The 17,880-nt window shown below is 44.3% G+C and overlaps 1 protein-coding gene across 1 annotated transcript in view; it reads right to left on the reverse strand.

Moving 5' to 3' along the window:
* Positions 1-17,880, reverse strand: part of DYNC2H1 (dynein cytoplasmic 2 heavy chain 1) — a 318,727-nt gene that overhangs the window by 36,359 nt on the left and 264,488 nt on the right. Inside the window, exon 85 of the mRNA XM_028105952.2 lies at positions 10,941-11,030. Coding sequence (XP_027961753.2) covers positions 10,941-11,030 — 90 coding nt within the window. The remainder of the gene's footprint in view (positions 1-10,940; positions 11,031-17,880) is intronic.

Genomic DNA, 17,880 nt, shown 5'->3' on the forward strand with positions numbered 1-17,880 from the left:
TAAAGAAGAGCTGGAGTGTGTACGACAGGACTCAGCCCATACAAAAGAACACAATCTTGCCATGTGCAAAAACAATGGTGGACCTCGAAGGTATTATGGTAAGTAAAACAAATCAGACAGAGAGAGACAAAACAAAACAGAAAAAGACCTACAGATATAGGAAAGAAATTGCTGGTTAACCACAGCAGGGAGGTTATGGAGGACAGGCAACAGTGGTAAAGACGTTTAAGAGGTATACTCTCAGAGTTTTAAATAAGTAACTCCCGGGTGTGTATTGTACAGACCAGAGAATACTGTCAATAATACTGTAACGACTTCGTATGGTGACAGATTGAAACTACATTTATGGGAGTCATTATGCAACATATAGTCATATTTGAATACATTATGTAATGTATAGCAAGAAGAAAAAAAACAAGAGTTCAGTTCAGCTTCAATATTTGGCTAAGATCTATTATTTGCCTTCAACTTCTGGTAAGCCCAATAAATAGATGCCTACTTTTAAAAAGTCCTGGCATCCCACAAAAATTCTCACCAAAATACTAGTCAATAGGATCCAACAGTACATTAAAAGGATTATTCACCACGACCAAGTGGGATTTATTCCTGGGCTGCAAGGTTGGTCCAACATCTGCCAATCAATGTGATACAGTACATTAATAAAAGAAAGAACAAGAACCATATGATCCTCTCAATAGATGCAGAAAAAGCATTTGACAAAGGACAGCATCCTTTCTTGATCAAAACTCTTCAGAGTATAGGAATAGAGAGTACATGCCTCAATATCATAAAAGCCATCTATGAAAAACCCACAGCAAGTATCACTCTCAATGGGGTAAAATTAAGTTCTTTTCCCCTAAGGTCAGGAACGCGGCAGGGATGTCCACTATCACCACTGCTGTTCAACATAGTATTAGAAGTCCTAGCCACGGCAATCAGACAACAAAAAGAAATCAAAGGTATCTGAATCAGCAAAGAAGTCGTCAAACTCTCACTCTTTGCAGATGATATACTTTACGTGGAAAACTCAAAAGACCACCCCAAAACTGCTAGAACTCATACAGGAATTCAGTAAAGTGGCAGGATATAAAATCAATGCACAGAAATCAGTTGCATTTCTATACACCAACAACAAGACAGAAGAAAGAGAAATTAAGGAGTCGATCCCATTTACAATTGCACCCAAAACTGTATGATACCTAGGAATAAATCTAACCAAAGAGGCAAAGGATCTGTACTCAGAAAACTATAGAATACTCATGAAAGAAATTGAGGAAGACACAAATGGAAAAACGTTCCATGGTCATGGACTGGAAGAACAAATATTGTGAAAATGTCAATGCTATTTTTTATTTGAGAGAGAGATGTGTGCATGTGGAGGGGATGTAGAGGGAGAGGGAGAATCTTAAGCAGGCTCCACGCCCAACACGGAGCCTGACGTGGGACTGATCCTACAACCCTGAGATCATGACCTGACCCAAAATCAAAAGGTGGATGTTTAACCGACGAAGCCACCGAGGTGCCCCTTAAATTTGTTTTTAGATGAAACCTAAAAGTAGTGTTTTAAGTGAAAGAATAAAGATCAGAAAATTTATTTTTTACCATAATCATGCCTTGGTAAGATTATTTTTAGTGACAAATATTCTAATTATATGTGATAAACATAAAGTCCACTGTGACTTCGTTTATGAATAATGTTCCTGGCTGATTATGTGGTTGAAATTAAGGCAATTGTTATTCTTTAAATGGATGAATTTAGGGGAAAAACTGGATAAAACAGTTCTCTACTGATACCTAAACAGCACTGTTGGGCCTCCATGAACAGTTAAATCAAGTATTTTTAATACATGCATTAAAAATAATGCAATTTAAAGAAGATACTGTGAAGGCCTCCCGGCAACCACACAGAAGCCCGCGGCTCACCATGCAGGTGTGCCAGCTCTAGTCTCCAGACACCCTCACTTTATTTTTTATCCTGTAAGGAAGCAAAGCCCATTCGTCTCTCAGATCCTGCACGTGATGGTTCCTATGCTGAGACTTTTCTCTCTGGCATGTTCGTGGTTTGCTTCCTCACTCCATTCAAGTCTCTGTTTAAATATCAACTCCTAAGAGGGGCCTTACCTACCCTGATATCATACCAAAGCGACACCCTCTCCGACCCACTCACTTTCTAGCTCCCTTAATTAAACATCAATTTTCTTTCTAGCATCCTAATATTAATTAGAAATAAAGTTCAGTTCAGCTTCAATATTTGCTAAGATCTATTATTTGCCTTCACCTTCTGGTAAGGCCAATAAATAGATGCCTACTTTTAAAAAGTCCTGGCATCCGAGAAATGAACATCCATATTTGTAAAGCACAGATGTTACACTACCCTATCTAGTAAGTGTAAAAATGTTACTAATGCCAACCAGGTGTGACATTTATATTAGTTTATTTATGATCATATATAGATGGGCATTTTATATGCCACTTGGAGTAAAAAGAACCTCTATCTGGTTCCATAGGTTGAAATTCTTAGACTAAAGGATATATATGTACTTGTGTTTGCAAGAGTAAAATTTTTAAAATAATGACTGTGAAATTTTTCATATTATGTGAAAAAATGAACTTTACAGTTCAGTAAGTAGAGAAACAGGTTGATAACACACATCTCAAGAGAAAATGTGATAGCTAGATAAGTGTAAGGAATAATGTTAGAAGCATTTTAGTAAAAAATATATATAAATAAATTTTAACTAATACAAAGTATAATATGCCGATTTGGCTATGGTGAAATCCAGAGCTTTATAAAACTGACATACTTGCATTTGCAACATGAAATAAAACAATACTGAAGAACAAAATTTACTTCTAGGTTGGTTACTGCTCTCTAACCATAATCCTTCAAGGGGAAGTCTTAGTCGGAGTACTATCTTGAGAGGATAAAATAACAATGGCTATCAACTTTGCCATTTTAAAATTTCTCAGGGAGGAAAAATCTCTGATATCATTTACCAAAATATCTAATGTGGGTCATCTTCAATTCAAACATAAAAACAAGATGGGAAAAAAAATTTTATCTAGCACATATTTATTTTCTCTTATAAAATTTCAAAAACAATAGACATTAAAAGAATACTTGTTTAGAAAAAAACTTTTATTGAGATTTTAAACATCCACAGAGGTTAAAAAAAGCTTCACACATCACGGATATAGATTAGCAAGCTTCTTCAGGACATTTAGTAAAAAAGTGGTTTTTTGAGACGTACTTAAGGTGAGGCTCTCATGTTCAAGGTGAAGTACTTCGCTGGGCTACCTGCACCAGACGCACAGGCCGGGGTCAGCGGCAGCATCACCGAGTCCACTTCAGTTCTCCGTGCAACCACATTCAGATGAGCCCACGGCCCAGAGTCCCTCCACACGGTGCACAGGGGCGTGCTCTCCTCGCCTGCGGAGCCGTCCAGGGGCAAGGAGCTCAGGACACAGCGGCCCAGAGGGAAAGCACGGAACCGATGGTGAGGGGTGCCCGGACCGCGCGGTCCAGTTACACCAACCGTGGAACCACGTGGCAAGGGCTTTTGGAGATTCAGGATGGTTCACGACCTCCCGGGCCAGGCTCTGACTACAGTAGGAAAACAGGGGACACGTTTGCTAGAGGCGGCAGGTGGCCAGGCGGAGCAGGGGAGAGCGGAGGCCCGCGGCCGGGAAACCGCAGGGACCCGCCAGCCACCATCAGCTGGCTTGTAGCGCAGCGGGGCTGGCCAGCGGACCAGGGCCTGGCCCTGTTGGGAGCATGCGCACGGAAGGAACCCCACACACACACCCCGCGGCTAGTGGCCCCAGGGCTGTCATGATCTCATCACAACACCATTTGCATTGCGGTGTCCTCTCCCCCTTTCCGCACAGGCGCCACTGGGAAGATGGCAGATGGGAGCATGCGCCAGGGCGGGTATAGACGGGGTGTGACAACGAGCACTTGGGAGAGGGGAGACCACAGAGACCCCTAAACCCACGACACAGCAGCCAGTGGGCTGCTACCACCCGTGGCCAAGGCCGCTCCTCCTCCTGGGGGCTGGACCCTTCCCTTGGGGAGCACGAGGCCGGGGACGGAGTCCACCGGCCCCAGGACACTTGCACTGCTCCTTTGTGGCCCAAGCCAAGGCTGCAGGACACAGACGACCCCGTGCAGCTGTGTCCTTCCCCAACTAACAAGCCAACGCCCGGGGGAAGCGGCTGTGTACACCCAGGGGAGCCCTGAGAACACGGGCGCCCACGCGGCCAGTCTCCGGCGGGGACCACAGCTCGTCTGCTAGAAGCTGCTGATTCTGCTGGAGCCGTCGCGTGTCTGCTTACACAGTCTGTGCATGCTTTCCGCGGTAAAGATGCTCTTACTATGCCACGCGGGCGCTGCCGAAATTGGTATGCATGTGATAAAAGCGAGATGCAGATAAAAATTCAGGGAAAATTTTATCTCGAAAGCCAGTTATGCTGCTATATTGTCACTTTCCTAGAACCAAGATTTATCTTCTGCAAGCAGTACAAATAGCATGGTTTATAGGATTGCTTCCGTAAAACTGCAGATCATCATAGACCACAGACTACCACTTAGTATTCCAAACGTGCAAGACAGTAGATCATAGGCAGAATTTATGAGCTGATAGTGCGGAGAAATTACTGTCCCTGCACAAAATGTAACTCCTAAAATCTTGTAATACTACTGCTATAGCAAAGCTCTATTTTACCAGGTAATATTTTGGTTATGTACCCTAAGTTCATTCTATGATAGTGACAACACATTTTAAAACTTGGCTGTATGTTAATCTTAAATCTCAGGATTTGGGTCAAAATATATTTTTTTCATGAAATTCCAATATGAATTTATTACCTATTTCCTTAACTAAATGTAGAGATTCCTATTGTTAGGAATTCATGATTTCCTCATTACTGTGTATTTCCAGCACTTAGAAGAGTGGTGGCACAAAACAAAAGCAAAAGAAAGAAAGCGAGAGAGAGAGAAGGAGAAAGAGAGAATATGAATTAAGAAGATGCATACCATACCTCTTCTAGCTTAGCATATAAAAACAGGGATGCTAGAAGTTTTAGACCTCATTCAGACTGCTTTTTCAATTGTTTATATGTCTTCCTATGCATAATTTTACTGAGTGCCTACTATGGGTAAAAACACTGTATTAATGACTGTAAGAGTTACTAAAAGGAGTTAGGAAAATAAAGACTTTTCTAGGAAGGCAAAGTACTGCAGAACCTTCCAAAGTAGAGTAAGATACCTCAGAAAAAAAAATGAAAAATTAAAAAATATGATAGCTTTTAACGTTTAGGATCTCAAGAGAAAACAAATCTTCAAATGTTAGACTGTAGAGTAAAAAATTTAACACCTATTGGGCAGATTTAAATAGAAATTAAATCTCATAAGTATGTCACAGATGCTACAGAATCCATATTGGGAGGTAAATCATGATGATTAGGAAATGTGAATGAGATTTATGTCAGTTTCCTTGAGAATAACCCTAAAAGTGATCAAATCATTCATTTATTCATCAGAAACTGAAAAACCTACTTGTGGAAGGCACTGTTCTACATGCTTGGATAGAGCAGTAAACAGACAAAAATATCTGTCCTTATAAAGCTTCCATTTAGTGGAGGGATACAAAGAAAATTAATTCAGTGAAGTGCGTGGAGTATTAGCTGGGGATATAGGCTCTGGAGAAAAATAAAGAAGGAAAGGAGGGGGGGCCGTGACCTGAAACAGTGTGGCCGAGGAAGGCCTCGCTGAGAAGGTGACGTTGGAGCAAAGAGGTCAAAGACAGAAAATGACTTTGTGCAGAATCTGGGGGCGGCAGCCTGGGCAGAGGAAGCAGCAAGAACGAAGCCCCCGGTAGGGAGTATGTTGGTGTGTTCACTGAACAGCCCAGAGGCCAGCACGGCTGGAGCAAACTAAGTGAGGGAGGGAAAAGGGGAGGAAATCAGAGAGCTAAGAAGCCTGACCTTTACCTGTTGGTTGACGGAAGGATTTTGTGACTCCGGATGAGGTAAGAAATCACGAGGGTGTTCCCAAGAGAGTAATGATCTGACCTGACTTATGCTTTAGCCAGAACATTCAGACTGCTTGGTTGAGAACCGACCAGGGAGGGGCGAGGGTAGAAGCAGTCTAGTTAGGTGGCGGCCACACTAGTAATGACATCCGTCAAGGCAGTAGCGGGTGAAGTGGTATGTCTGAATATATTTTGAATATGGAGGCAAGATCATGTTTCTGGTAGCATGGACGCACACGAGGAGAGGTAAGGAGTTAACAGTGATTCCAAGACTTGGCCTTCGTCATAGGAAGGATGGAGTTGTCATTGACTTTCAGGGGAATGACGACTATGGATAGAAGCCAACGTAAAAAGTTCCAAGGGGGAGAGTGAGAATCTTTCTAAAATGTTGCTGATAGTTTATGGAATGATCAAAAACTCATGTTTTTACAGAAAGGGCACTTTAGTGTGAGTTCTCTCATTTACCATATCATTTCTGTAAACTGTTTATTCTTGAAATTGGGGTTTTATTTTTCCTATCTTTAAAAATGGAAATAACACCCACCTCATGTGTTGTAAATACTACTAAATTTCATGTACAGCAGAAAGAGCTCAGTCCTTAGAAATATTTGTTTTCTCTTTCTGTCCTTCATTAGATTTTAAAAGTCTGAATATATAAATACATAAAGTGGTACACTGAAAAGAAAAGTGACCTGATGCTCAGATTTTACATCTAGGAAAATGAGAAGAGCTATTTAGATGAACCCAAAAAGGGTGTCATGAGACTTCCAGATCCAGGATTGCCAGCCTGAGTCCTTAGAGAACAGTCAAGGTCAAAGAGGGAAGGGTAAGCGCTAGAGGCTCACAGATTTTTTTCAGTGAACAATCAGTCTTCTTGAAGTGGAGAGGAGAAGAAAAATGTAACAAAGAAGCAATCTGTGTGGCTAAGGTCACAAGAAGCATCTTAGCAGACACGCTAGAAACTGTGCCTGAATATTATCTGAACAAAAGACAATGCAGCATCTAAACAGAATCTCAGGAGAAAACAAGAGGGAGGGAAGGGTAGGGACCGATACCTGGAGGACGGGAGGACCTGCCTCCCAGCACTGCTGCGCGGGGAGGGTCGGAAAGGACCCAACGTAAGAGCACCTGCTCAGAGAAGGCGTACGCTGGCATCTAATACGGCGCCCGTTTTAGGCTCGTCCAGAATGAGTCCAGGCCATGGCGGGAGGATCCATTTGGGCAGAGTGGGGACAGGAGGGGACACTGAGCATCTCTAGGTTGCACCACATCTGCTGTTTTCTCCCAAAGAGATAGTTGTTTGGGGCGTCTGGGTGGCTCCTGGCCTTGCGCTCAGTGGAGAGTCCGCTTCAGATTCCTTCCCCCCCCACCCCTCCCCACCTGCACACGCACACACTCTCTCTCAAATAAATAAATCTTAAAAAAAGATCGTTGTTTAGATGGGTGTTGCTTATTTATCTTTACTTCCTGAAAAACCTTAAGGAGAATGTATGTGACATGCTAACTGGTATTTACTAATTCTATTTATTGTTTGGATCTCCCCAGACTTCAAAGTTGCTAAAAGTTGATATAAATAAATAACAAGATTCTAACATAAGAAGGAAGGTGGCCAACTATGGTGGTATATGAGTGTATCAACCAGTGGCTTGAGTTAAGCCAAAAAAAAAAAAAAAAAAAAAATCCTGGGTGGAACTGAAGCGGTCACTACCAATTTTAAAACAAAAGACAGGGTGCGCCTGGGTGGCTCAGTCGGTTAAGTGACAGCCTTCGGCTCAGGTCATGATCCTGGGGTCCCGGGATCGAGTCCCGCATCAGGCTCCCTGCTCGGCGGGGAGTCTGCTTCTCCCTCTGACCCTCTTCCCTCTCGTGCTCTCTATCTCTCATTCTCTCTCTCTCAAATAAGTAAGTAAAATCTTTAAAAAAATAAAAATCTTTAAAACAAAAGACATAAAACCTAAGCAGGAACTCATTCCTAAAAAATGAGCATGAACAGTTGCCACTGACACATGGCAGTCCAAGTTTGGTTAGCAGTAAAAGTATGATGTGGACACAGTCAAGAGTCCCCTAAACACGGCTTGTAGTTAAGGGCACTGGGCTTCCTCTGGACGCTGGCCTTGCCCTTGTCTGGCACACTCCGGCCTCTCCTCCCTGATGGGCTGGTCCTACTGCGCTCTCAGCTCGGGCGTCCCTTCCCGGCTCCCCCGTCCGTTAGGGGCTCCCGCTGTTTGCTCCAAGGCAGTGTACTTCCTTCATGGTTTGTACCGTGGTTTATTCTGTGTCTGTCTTTCCCGAGACACTGTATGGGCAGTTCCTTGGAACACACTGTCTATGTGTTTACTATTCTACATGCACAACTTCAGAGAAGGGTTGGAAGCCAAGGCTTTACATGCTTTACATGCTACACTGAATGAAGGTCAGAAATGCCCACACCGTGAGGCAGGAACCATATCAACTTCCTAACCACTGTGTCGCTGGTACTTCCCTCAGAGCCCCCTTCAAGTCGCTGCTCCCAGTACGTCGACTGGATGAATCAGTCAATGCACAAACAGTACCTCCACCCCGGCCAGCCTCCACCTGCACGGAACCCTGTAACAACACTCCCAGCAGCCTGTTCTCGTCTCCCTCTCCGTCAGGCCTCCAAGCGGTGTAAAGCCACAGCTGGACCCGAGTTCTAGCGGCCGCACAGCTGTCTCAGCTGGACGCAGCATCACGGCTTCACACGGTTACCACAGCAGCTCTGTGTCCTCACCGTGCCCTGCCTGTACCCGCACGGCGACATGGCTGCCCCGCACCCCACAAGCTGCTCTGGATTCTCACCTGGGACATACAGGAGGCACCTGTGAATCCCAAACACTAACACTTACCTCAGGAAAGTGCTTATCTCTGTACATTTATAACAACAGATAAATTAACACAGGAAAACAAAACAGTGAAGAAACCACATTCCTAAGTGGTGGCAGAAATGATAAGCACTGCATATGCCCGGTTAGGAGGACGGAAGACAAGCTACAGTCAAGCGCAGAAGTTATCCTCAGGCAGGAGGGTGTTTTCTCATCACAATTAAGGCTAACTGACTATAAAGCTTTTAAGAAATTACATAGTGTAAGTGACAGTGGAAAATTTTTCAGCTGTGATGATTATTTGATACACTTAGTATAAATACTCATGCCAGAAAATTGTAATTCATGTAAAATTGTTTTAAATATTAAATTCAGTATCAACATGTTTATTGTTATATGCACACAATTAAGTGTACTGACACATATATTGCACACATGGTGTAAGAGGCTACCATTTCCAGCTAATAAAGACAGTTCCTGCCCTTGATCAGAAAGAAAAGCAAACAATACTGACAATTCCATGAGCTGATAAATCATCACAGCCGTGCAATTAGAACATACACCGAACTTCAGAGCATTTCGGTTTCCCTAAGTTACTTAGGGACTGGTCGTCCTTCCTCCCTGCCTGCCGCACGCTCCTCCCCCGTTCCGGTGCCCCCTCTATCTTCCGGCATTTACCGCTCATGTGCACGGGCACAGCTGACGGACAGGCAGACAGACAGACGGTCAGAGCCCTTGACTGGTTCTTCTCTACCTGCTAATTTTAATGTCATCTTCAGATCCAGGAATTTTTTTCTCCAATAATCCTACAACCCAGAGGTTAGTCGTATTAGAAGCCAAACAAACCTTCAGTCCTGGCCCCTTTAAAGGAGTCTCATTTGTAGCCGGCAGAGGAGAGATGAAGAGCAGGGTAAGGGGAGAGCCCCCACAGGGAGTGTCTACAGAGCTCAGAACACATGAAATTAAGGACGTGGGGCTAAAGATAAGCCTTCACCAGCAGGTCAGCTCTTTCTTTAGCTCAAAGATGAGAGGGTGGGTTCAGAGAAATCTGTAGGTGGGAGAGAAGGGTCGGACTTCTCAAAGGGTCACATTTCACAGCTTGAATTTTCTCTGTAAAGTAAAACACAAGGTGCTCGGCTAAGGGAAAGGGAGGTGGTGACAGAATGGTTTTCGGGGAAGTAGCGCATGGCTGAAACAGCCAAAGTGGAACACAGGGGCAGGGCCAGCCCCTCCCTCACTGGACCCCATCTGGGGTCGCCAGCAGAGCTCAGCAGCTTGTGTATGGACAGAGACTAACCCAATGCAACACTTTCTAGGAAGGACGAGGCATGAGGGAGAGTGAGACAGGATAATGATTCTGGAAAGGGAATGGCTGAAGTTATGTGCCATGGATTCCAGGCTGGGTTGGGCAGGAAGAGCCTAGAGAGTCTAGTTCAAAGGTGGAGCCGTCATGAGCAATGACAAGGCTGAAGCTGCGGACAGGTACGTGCTTCATCTAGAAGGACTCATGATCACGGAAGTCACGGAAAGGAGGCCGTTTGTGAAGCAGGTGTGACCGCGGAGGACGAAGGGAGAGACTCCACGAAGCCACGCAGGGGACGAGGGACACCGCGCACCCACTAATCAGTACCATTTGCTATTCCTTTCAGAAAATCACTCGAGATCACTCCTTATTCTGTTCAGTTTTCCTGCAAGGTACCTGACTGGTCACTCTGAAGAAACCTGATTTGTTGAAAAAAGAAAAAAGAGAAAAGAGCAGCTCCCTATGGGGACGGCAGGACACGCTCTAAAGTGAACTAGTCACCGTTATGAATCTGTGTCCATTACCAACCATACAATCCACATCTATTAAAGGTGTAGATTCTTCTCTACATTCCCAAAAGTTATGAAGAGCCACAGTGAGTAGAAAAAAACAAAAACAAAATGAGCATTTTAAAAGAATGCCCAGTAAGCACTGAGGACAGCCTGAGAGCGGCATTCTCCCTGGCTGCCAGCAGGACAGCGACCCCGGTGCACACGTCTGCGCCACTGCAGTCACACACTCCATTGCTCAGGGATTGACTCTTACCTGTATCGCAAGGGCCCGAGCTACAAGGCCTCGAAGGTACTGTAAGGGATCTTCTGGGCCTTCCCACTTGCTCTGCCATGCGAGAGGACACTGCAATTTAAATAGGGTCCAAATTAAGTTTACATATATAATATTAAACACAGAAGACCTTTAACATTAGTGTGATGGGGAAAATACTTTGGCATAATCCACATTATGTGTACCATGAATTTATTTCCTTAAGACAATGTCTGTTTTTCTTTGAATAAAATGAATGACAATAAATAACATAATAAAATGAATGATAGAGATAGAATGAATTAATCTGTTTCTCTAAAAGGAGAGTTTCTATAATTTTTCTATTGGTGATAATGTGTTATAAACATCGGGGTGCATGTGCCCCTTCAAATCAGTATTTCTGTATCTTTTGGGTAAATACCTAGTAGTGCACTTGCCGGATGGTAGAGTAGTTCTAAATGTCCATCAACAGATGAATGGATAAAGAAAATGTGGTTCATATATACAATGGAATACTACTCAGCCATCAGAGAGGATGAAATCTTGCCATTTGCACAACATGGCTGGAGCTAGAGGGTATTGTGCTAAGTGAAGTAAGTCAGAGAAAGACAAATACCATATGACTTCACTCATATGTGGAATTTAAGAAACAAACAGATGAACACAGGGGAAGGGGAAAAAAACAGAGAGGGAAGCAAACTGTAAGAGATGCTTAACTATAGAGAGCAAACTGAGGGTTGATGGAGGGAGGTGGGGGAGGGGATGGGCCAGATGGGTGATGGGTATTAAGAAAGGCACTGGTTGTGATGAGCCCTGGGTGTTGTGGGTAAGGGATGAATCATTAAATTCTACACCTGAAACCAATTTTACCATATATGTTAACTAACTAGAATTTAAATAGAAACTTGAAATAAAAAAATATAAGATTTTTTAAAGTAAAATTCTTGAAACAATAAACAAACATAAGCTGGTATATACAAAGTAGCAAACCACTGTTTGCTTAAAACAATATTTAGTTCATAAGGAAATCAAATTAAAATTGACATGTTCATTTTATAAGTGGTAAAGATTTTTTAAAAAAGTCTTGGTTCCTCCAGAACTTCTTCAAACTCTAAATAGAGAAGTATAATAGAAATTTCATCCCCAAAACCACACTGAACTATATGATTAAAAGAAGAAATTTAAAAAATACTCTAAAGTTAAATAAGTAAATAAAACCATTCTAAAAAAGTTATCTTTTAAATACCTGACCTTCTGTTAACTGGTATTCTCTAACAATACATACTTCTTTCCTTCACAATATTCTTTACGTTCATGTTCATCATCATAGTATAACTTTCTATGAGGGTTTGCTGGACTTTCTAAACATTATATAAATATTCAAACTTCTAAAGTGCAATAATAAGGAGAAAACATCAATTTCATACCCCAAAACACTGCCTGATTATATAGTAGAGAAACGACACTGTGGGACATATCAACAATGCATGGAAAACAAAAATTATAAGATAATGGGAATTCAGAGTGTAAAATATCTGGTTTAATCACTTTAGATGTGTAAAGTAAGCTTTCCTCAGAATATGGCAGAAAAGTGTCTGAATGGTGCTTTGAACTGAGACAGGTGTGATTTTCAAACATGACCCCAAAGCGTCCAATGCTTCTCCCACTGAGACCTGAAAAGCACCCCTTTCCTTAAATAAGGGTCCCGTGCATACAGCAGTGGTGACGCTGTGCCAGTTTCCAGGACCTAAGAAATCGGATGCTTGAATTTCCTGTCTTTTGAGACTTTTGATCTTGGAACCCATCCCCCATATCTTGAAGCCCAAGTTTTGGAGAGGCCCCCGTGGAGAGGGACAGAGGCTTCCAGTTCTCCGTCAGCGCTGACCTGCCAGCCACGTGAACAGCTGTGTGGAGGAGACAAGCTATCTGCACCAAACCCTACTCACATTTCAGGTTTCTAAGCTTAAAATAAATGAATTTTTACAATGACATTTTAAGCTGGTAGGTGTTTGTGGAATCTGTTGTATGGCAAGATGACTGATGGGGATTTTGGTGTCTTCCCATTGAGAGATGAGGCCCGTCCTCTCCACCTGAGTTCGAGCTTGGCGACAACTAGAATAAGGCAGACGTGATGTGATGCTGGCTCACATTCGGTGTTCAGGTCTAAGCCTTCACAGATTAGCAGCTTTCCTGTTCTGTTTCCTGGAGTGTATGCTCTTAGATCTAAAATCTAACGTGGTACGGAAGTAAAGGAGCCTGTACAGAGAGACCCGTGTAGGGATGTCCACACAAGGAGCAACCAAGGCCTCTAGCTAGTAATCAGAACCAACTCACCAGCCATGTGACGAGCATCCTGCGGGCAGATCCTCCAGCTGCAAGCTGAGCCGAGACAAGCCTGCCCCACAGATCCAGCCAGAACTCCTTATTCAGGAGCTAACTAACTCTTCTTCTTTTCAACCAGTAAGTTTCAGGGTAGTTAACTAGGTTGCAATACATAACTGACAGGCCAGGTTTTCACATTCTCAATATTATGCTTTCCTGTGGTAGAAAGATAGCTTCTCTTTGCAGTGTTTATTACATAAAATGATACATTACTGCGATGGGGAACCTCTAAGATGTTCCCAATGACCCTGCCACTTGGTGTTGGTGCCCTGGTGAAATCCCCTCACCTTGAGTATCAGCTGGTTCCAGTGACGTGATTCTAATGGAAGAACACCGTGGAAGTGAGGGTGCCACTCTGAGACGAGGTTACAACACACCGTGGCTTCAGCCAGACCCCTCCCTCTCACTCTGTCCCACACTTGCTCTAAGTGAAAGCTGCCAACGCTGTGAGCTTCCGGATGGAGATGTCCACGGAGCGAGGAACTGACATCATCGGTCAACAGTCAGCAGGGACCAGACACCTGCCGGTGGGCTGGGGACAGGCACCTGGTCTAACTGCAGGCCCTGCCCACCAATGAAACCCCAGGGAACTGCAGGAAAGGACCCTGCAGTTCGGTGCTACCACAGCTCTGGAAAACATCTGGTCCGACCCAAAAATGAAAAAGACAATTCTGACAATGAAAAAGAATGCACATGCACACTTACGTTTAAGGCATCATTACTTACAACCAAGTCATGGAAGGAACCCATGTGCCCATCGACAGATGATGGGTAAGGAATATGCAACACACACACACACACACTCACTCACTCTAGAATATTACTCCATCTTGAAAAAGAAGGAACCTATCTGGGGCAATATGGGTGAACCTAGAGGCTATTATACTAAGTGAAGTAAATCAGAGAAAGACAACTGTACGATTTTACCTCTATGTGGAATCTCAAAAACAACGAACCGAAGAAAACAGAAACAGACCCATAAATACAGAGAACAAGCAGATGGTTGCCAGAGGAGAGGAGGGGAAGGGGATTAAAAGGTACAATCTTACCGTTACAAAATAAATAAGACGGGATGCAAAGTACAGAATAAGGAACATAACTAATATGGTAACAACTCTGGATGCGGACAGGTGGTAGCTGCATTCATCTTGGTGGCCACTTCCTAGTACATATAAATGACGATCACTACATTGTACCTATGAAACTAGACTGTGTGTCAAGTACAGTTCAGCCAAAGTATCAAGAATGTGTTACATATCATGTTTGGGAGTTTATATAAAAATGATTTAACCAAGGAAGTCTTAGGAAAGGTGCTACGTTCTGAGAGTTGTGCTGGATTTCAACAAAGGCAGAAAGAACTGGAGGGGGTGTTTTAAGCGAACACTGGCTGGATGCTAACTCTGTGCGAGCACTGAGGGCCTGGGAAGCACCATACCATGTGCTCCTCACAGTAATCCTCCGGGAGCAAGGGCTGCTTTCGCTGCCATGGTACAGAGGCCGAATGGGACACAGGGAGAGAAGAGCCTGCCCAGAATCAAGGAGCACGTGAAGGCCACACGTGTGGCCCCAGGCAGCCTCACTCCAGAGTCTGTCAGCATCGGTACCAGCTGTGAGGTATCTTACCTTCCCATCGTGTTTCACGCACATTACACCATGTGAGGTTCAATGCAAGACAATTAGGAATTAGGAATTAAAATTATAATAATGGGGAAACTAAGGCTTAGAATAGGTTAACTTATCAGTGTTTTTAACTAAATGTTACAGAGCTGGAGCCCAAGTCTAACCCTAAACAGAACCTCTTTCTGCTACCCATCCTTTTCATAAGAGATGTCATAGGAGGTCCACTGCTCACTTCCTTCCCTCTCTTTCAAGCATCAATTAAGCACATGGTTATTCAGCAAGCTTATGTTAAATAGCTGCTATTTGGCAATCATTTGTTAGGTGCTCTGGATACAAAACGACAACACAAACCCTGTTCCTAACAACTTGTGTGAGAAGGCAGAGGGAAAGAGACAAAAGAAAGGACACTGCAGTTGGCACAGTAAGTTCCCTGATAACGACAAGAGCAGTGCTCGTTATACACAGAGCCCGTGTCCACCAAATCCACACTCCGCACGAGGGCGAAAGTCAGGGAAGGCCTTCTGGTGGAAATAACACCCGAGGTAAATCTCAAGGGATAAACAGTCTACACTCCGGGAGAGAAAGACAGTGGGAAAAGGGAGGACAGTTAATGAGGGAAACGTTAATTAAGTAAGGACCAGACCAGGAAGCTTTTTGGAGTCTATACTAAGGAGTCTGATCAGGAAAGCAATGATAAGACCAAATTAAACTTGAACCGGGCATGTGACACAATCGGCTTTGACTGTAGAGACATTCCCCAGTAGACACAGGAGAAGTGGCATTCGGGGATGGATGCAGTGGCAGGAAGGGAGTTAGGAAGCTGCTGCACTTTGAGAGGCAGGAGCCAGTGAGGATCTCCATGGGAATGAGAGGAAAAGGGTCCTGACAGCAAACACGTCTGCAGTCGGCGGCATGGATGGGGCAGGCACTGTTCTGAGCATGGCACTTCCATGCACACCTCTACCCTTCAAAACAACCCTCTGAGGGAGGCATAATCATGAGCCAGGTTACAAACACTTAGAAACCGAGGGAAGGAAAGTTTAAGTGACCTGAACAAGAAAGCACTGTAGTGTAATCTTGGATATTTTCATTTCTACTCTATAATTCCAGTGTTTATTATTACGTGAACTTTAAACACAGCGCCACTTTTAGTGACTCGTTTTCCTCTTCTGTTGAATATTGTAGTTGTTTATCACACTGCCAAACACCACCACTGCACTCAGAAGAGCCATGTGCTGATGTTCACCTAGGGGGGTGATAATGGTAATCCATGACGTGCACCTGCTGAAGTTACAAGAGATGTCTGGACAGCTTCGTGGGACACAAGTTTACTGTAGCTCCCGAAACTGGGAGCAGCCTTGTAACCACTATTTATTTCAAGTACGAGAAGTTGCAATGAGATGTTATAGTGTAAAAAAGGATTCAGTTTAAAATTTTTTTTTGAAAAAGGGGGAAAGAAAAAGAAAAAAACGTAGTTCACTCTAATTCCTTTTGTGGATGAAGTGCTTGACAATAGGTAGAGTTTACAACTTATCACTAACTCCTACACTAGCCATAATTTACAACTTTATAATAGGTTCCAATTTAATATTACTAAGACCTTTGCTTAGCTACCAAGATTTTACTTTTCTTATCAATATAGAAAAAGAGTTTGTAGAACAGCACCAGAACTAAGGACTTTCAGGTCCGAGGGATGTATCTAATGGAATTACTCTCTTAAATATAAACACCATTGTTAAAAGTCGCTACATTGGGAGCCAGGGAGATGCTGCAGGAGGAGATCTGGAGCTCACCTCCCCCACAGATACACTAAGGCAACAAATACATGTAATGCAACTGATTCTGAAAACGACCTGAGACTGGCAGAGCAGACTGCCACAACTGAACACATAAAGAGGCCACATCAACGAGGTTAGGAAGAACACATGTGCAAAATCAGGAACCAGGCCCCCCCCCGCACCCCCCCCCCGCGGTGACCCAGAAGCAGGAGAGATATAAATCCCAGGCACAGAAGACTGATGGGATCAAGCCCCTCAAGGAGCATCCCCAGCCGGGGGTACTTGCACCAAGGAGAAATACCCCCACAACGTCGGCTTGCAAAGTCACCGGTGCCTAACTGTGGGAGAGCCAGAGGGCAACAGGAAATGGGGTCTCCACTCCCGAAGGACCCGTACTCTCTGTCTCTTAGCCTGAGACCCAGCACAGAAGCAGCGGTTTCCAAAGTGCCTGGGGTTTATTTATGGACTAATTTTGGGACATGTGCTGGAGGGGCAGGGATCTGGAGAAGCTTTCTCAAGAAATGGGAGTGCAGGTGGGCACTGTTTCTGTCACCCTCCTTGGGCCCAGCTGGCCACAGGCTTCTCTCCATTTACTGTGCCAGCACCGCTTCTTCACCCATGTGCTCCATTATGGGCCCACCCCACCCAACTCAGCTGCCCTGGCAGGTGCCACTCCGAAGTGTATCTTGCCCGACCACACCCAGGGAGTAGCCCTGGCAGGAAGTGGCACCCCTCCAGTGACTTCTGCCCTGGGGAGGTGAGGAGCCAGCAGGAGCTACAGCTGAGCCTCCCACTCAGCTGCGTGGGAAGTTCCCCCACCCACCAGTGTGACCACAGTTCCTACAGGTACGCCTCAGCCAACTGTGCCTAGGGCAAGACCTGCCCACGTGTGACGGTCACTGCAGAGAGCTGAACTGAGGGCCAGCACAGCCCATGCACCACAGGAGAAGGCCTGCAGCCCACACTGGGGACACTGGGGAGCCTGGCTCTGGTGACCAGTGGGGAATGAGCTAGCGGGCACCACAGGACACCTTCTGCATAAGCCCACTACTTTCAAGACCAGGACACATAGCAGGCCTGTACACTACATAGTCACAAACACAGAGAGTTAAAGAAAATAGACAGAAGAATAAGATCCAAGTGGGGAAAGAATAAGACAAAAC

Source organism: Eumetopias jubatus, unplaced genomic scaffold, assembly GCF_037043125.1.
Source record: "Eumetopias jubatus isolate StellerSeaLion01/CBP00866 unplaced genomic scaffold, mEumJub1_p1.0 scaffold_13, whole genome shotgun sequence".
NCBI lineage: Eukaryota > Metazoa > Chordata > Mammalia > Carnivora > Otariidae > Eumetopias > Eumetopias jubatus.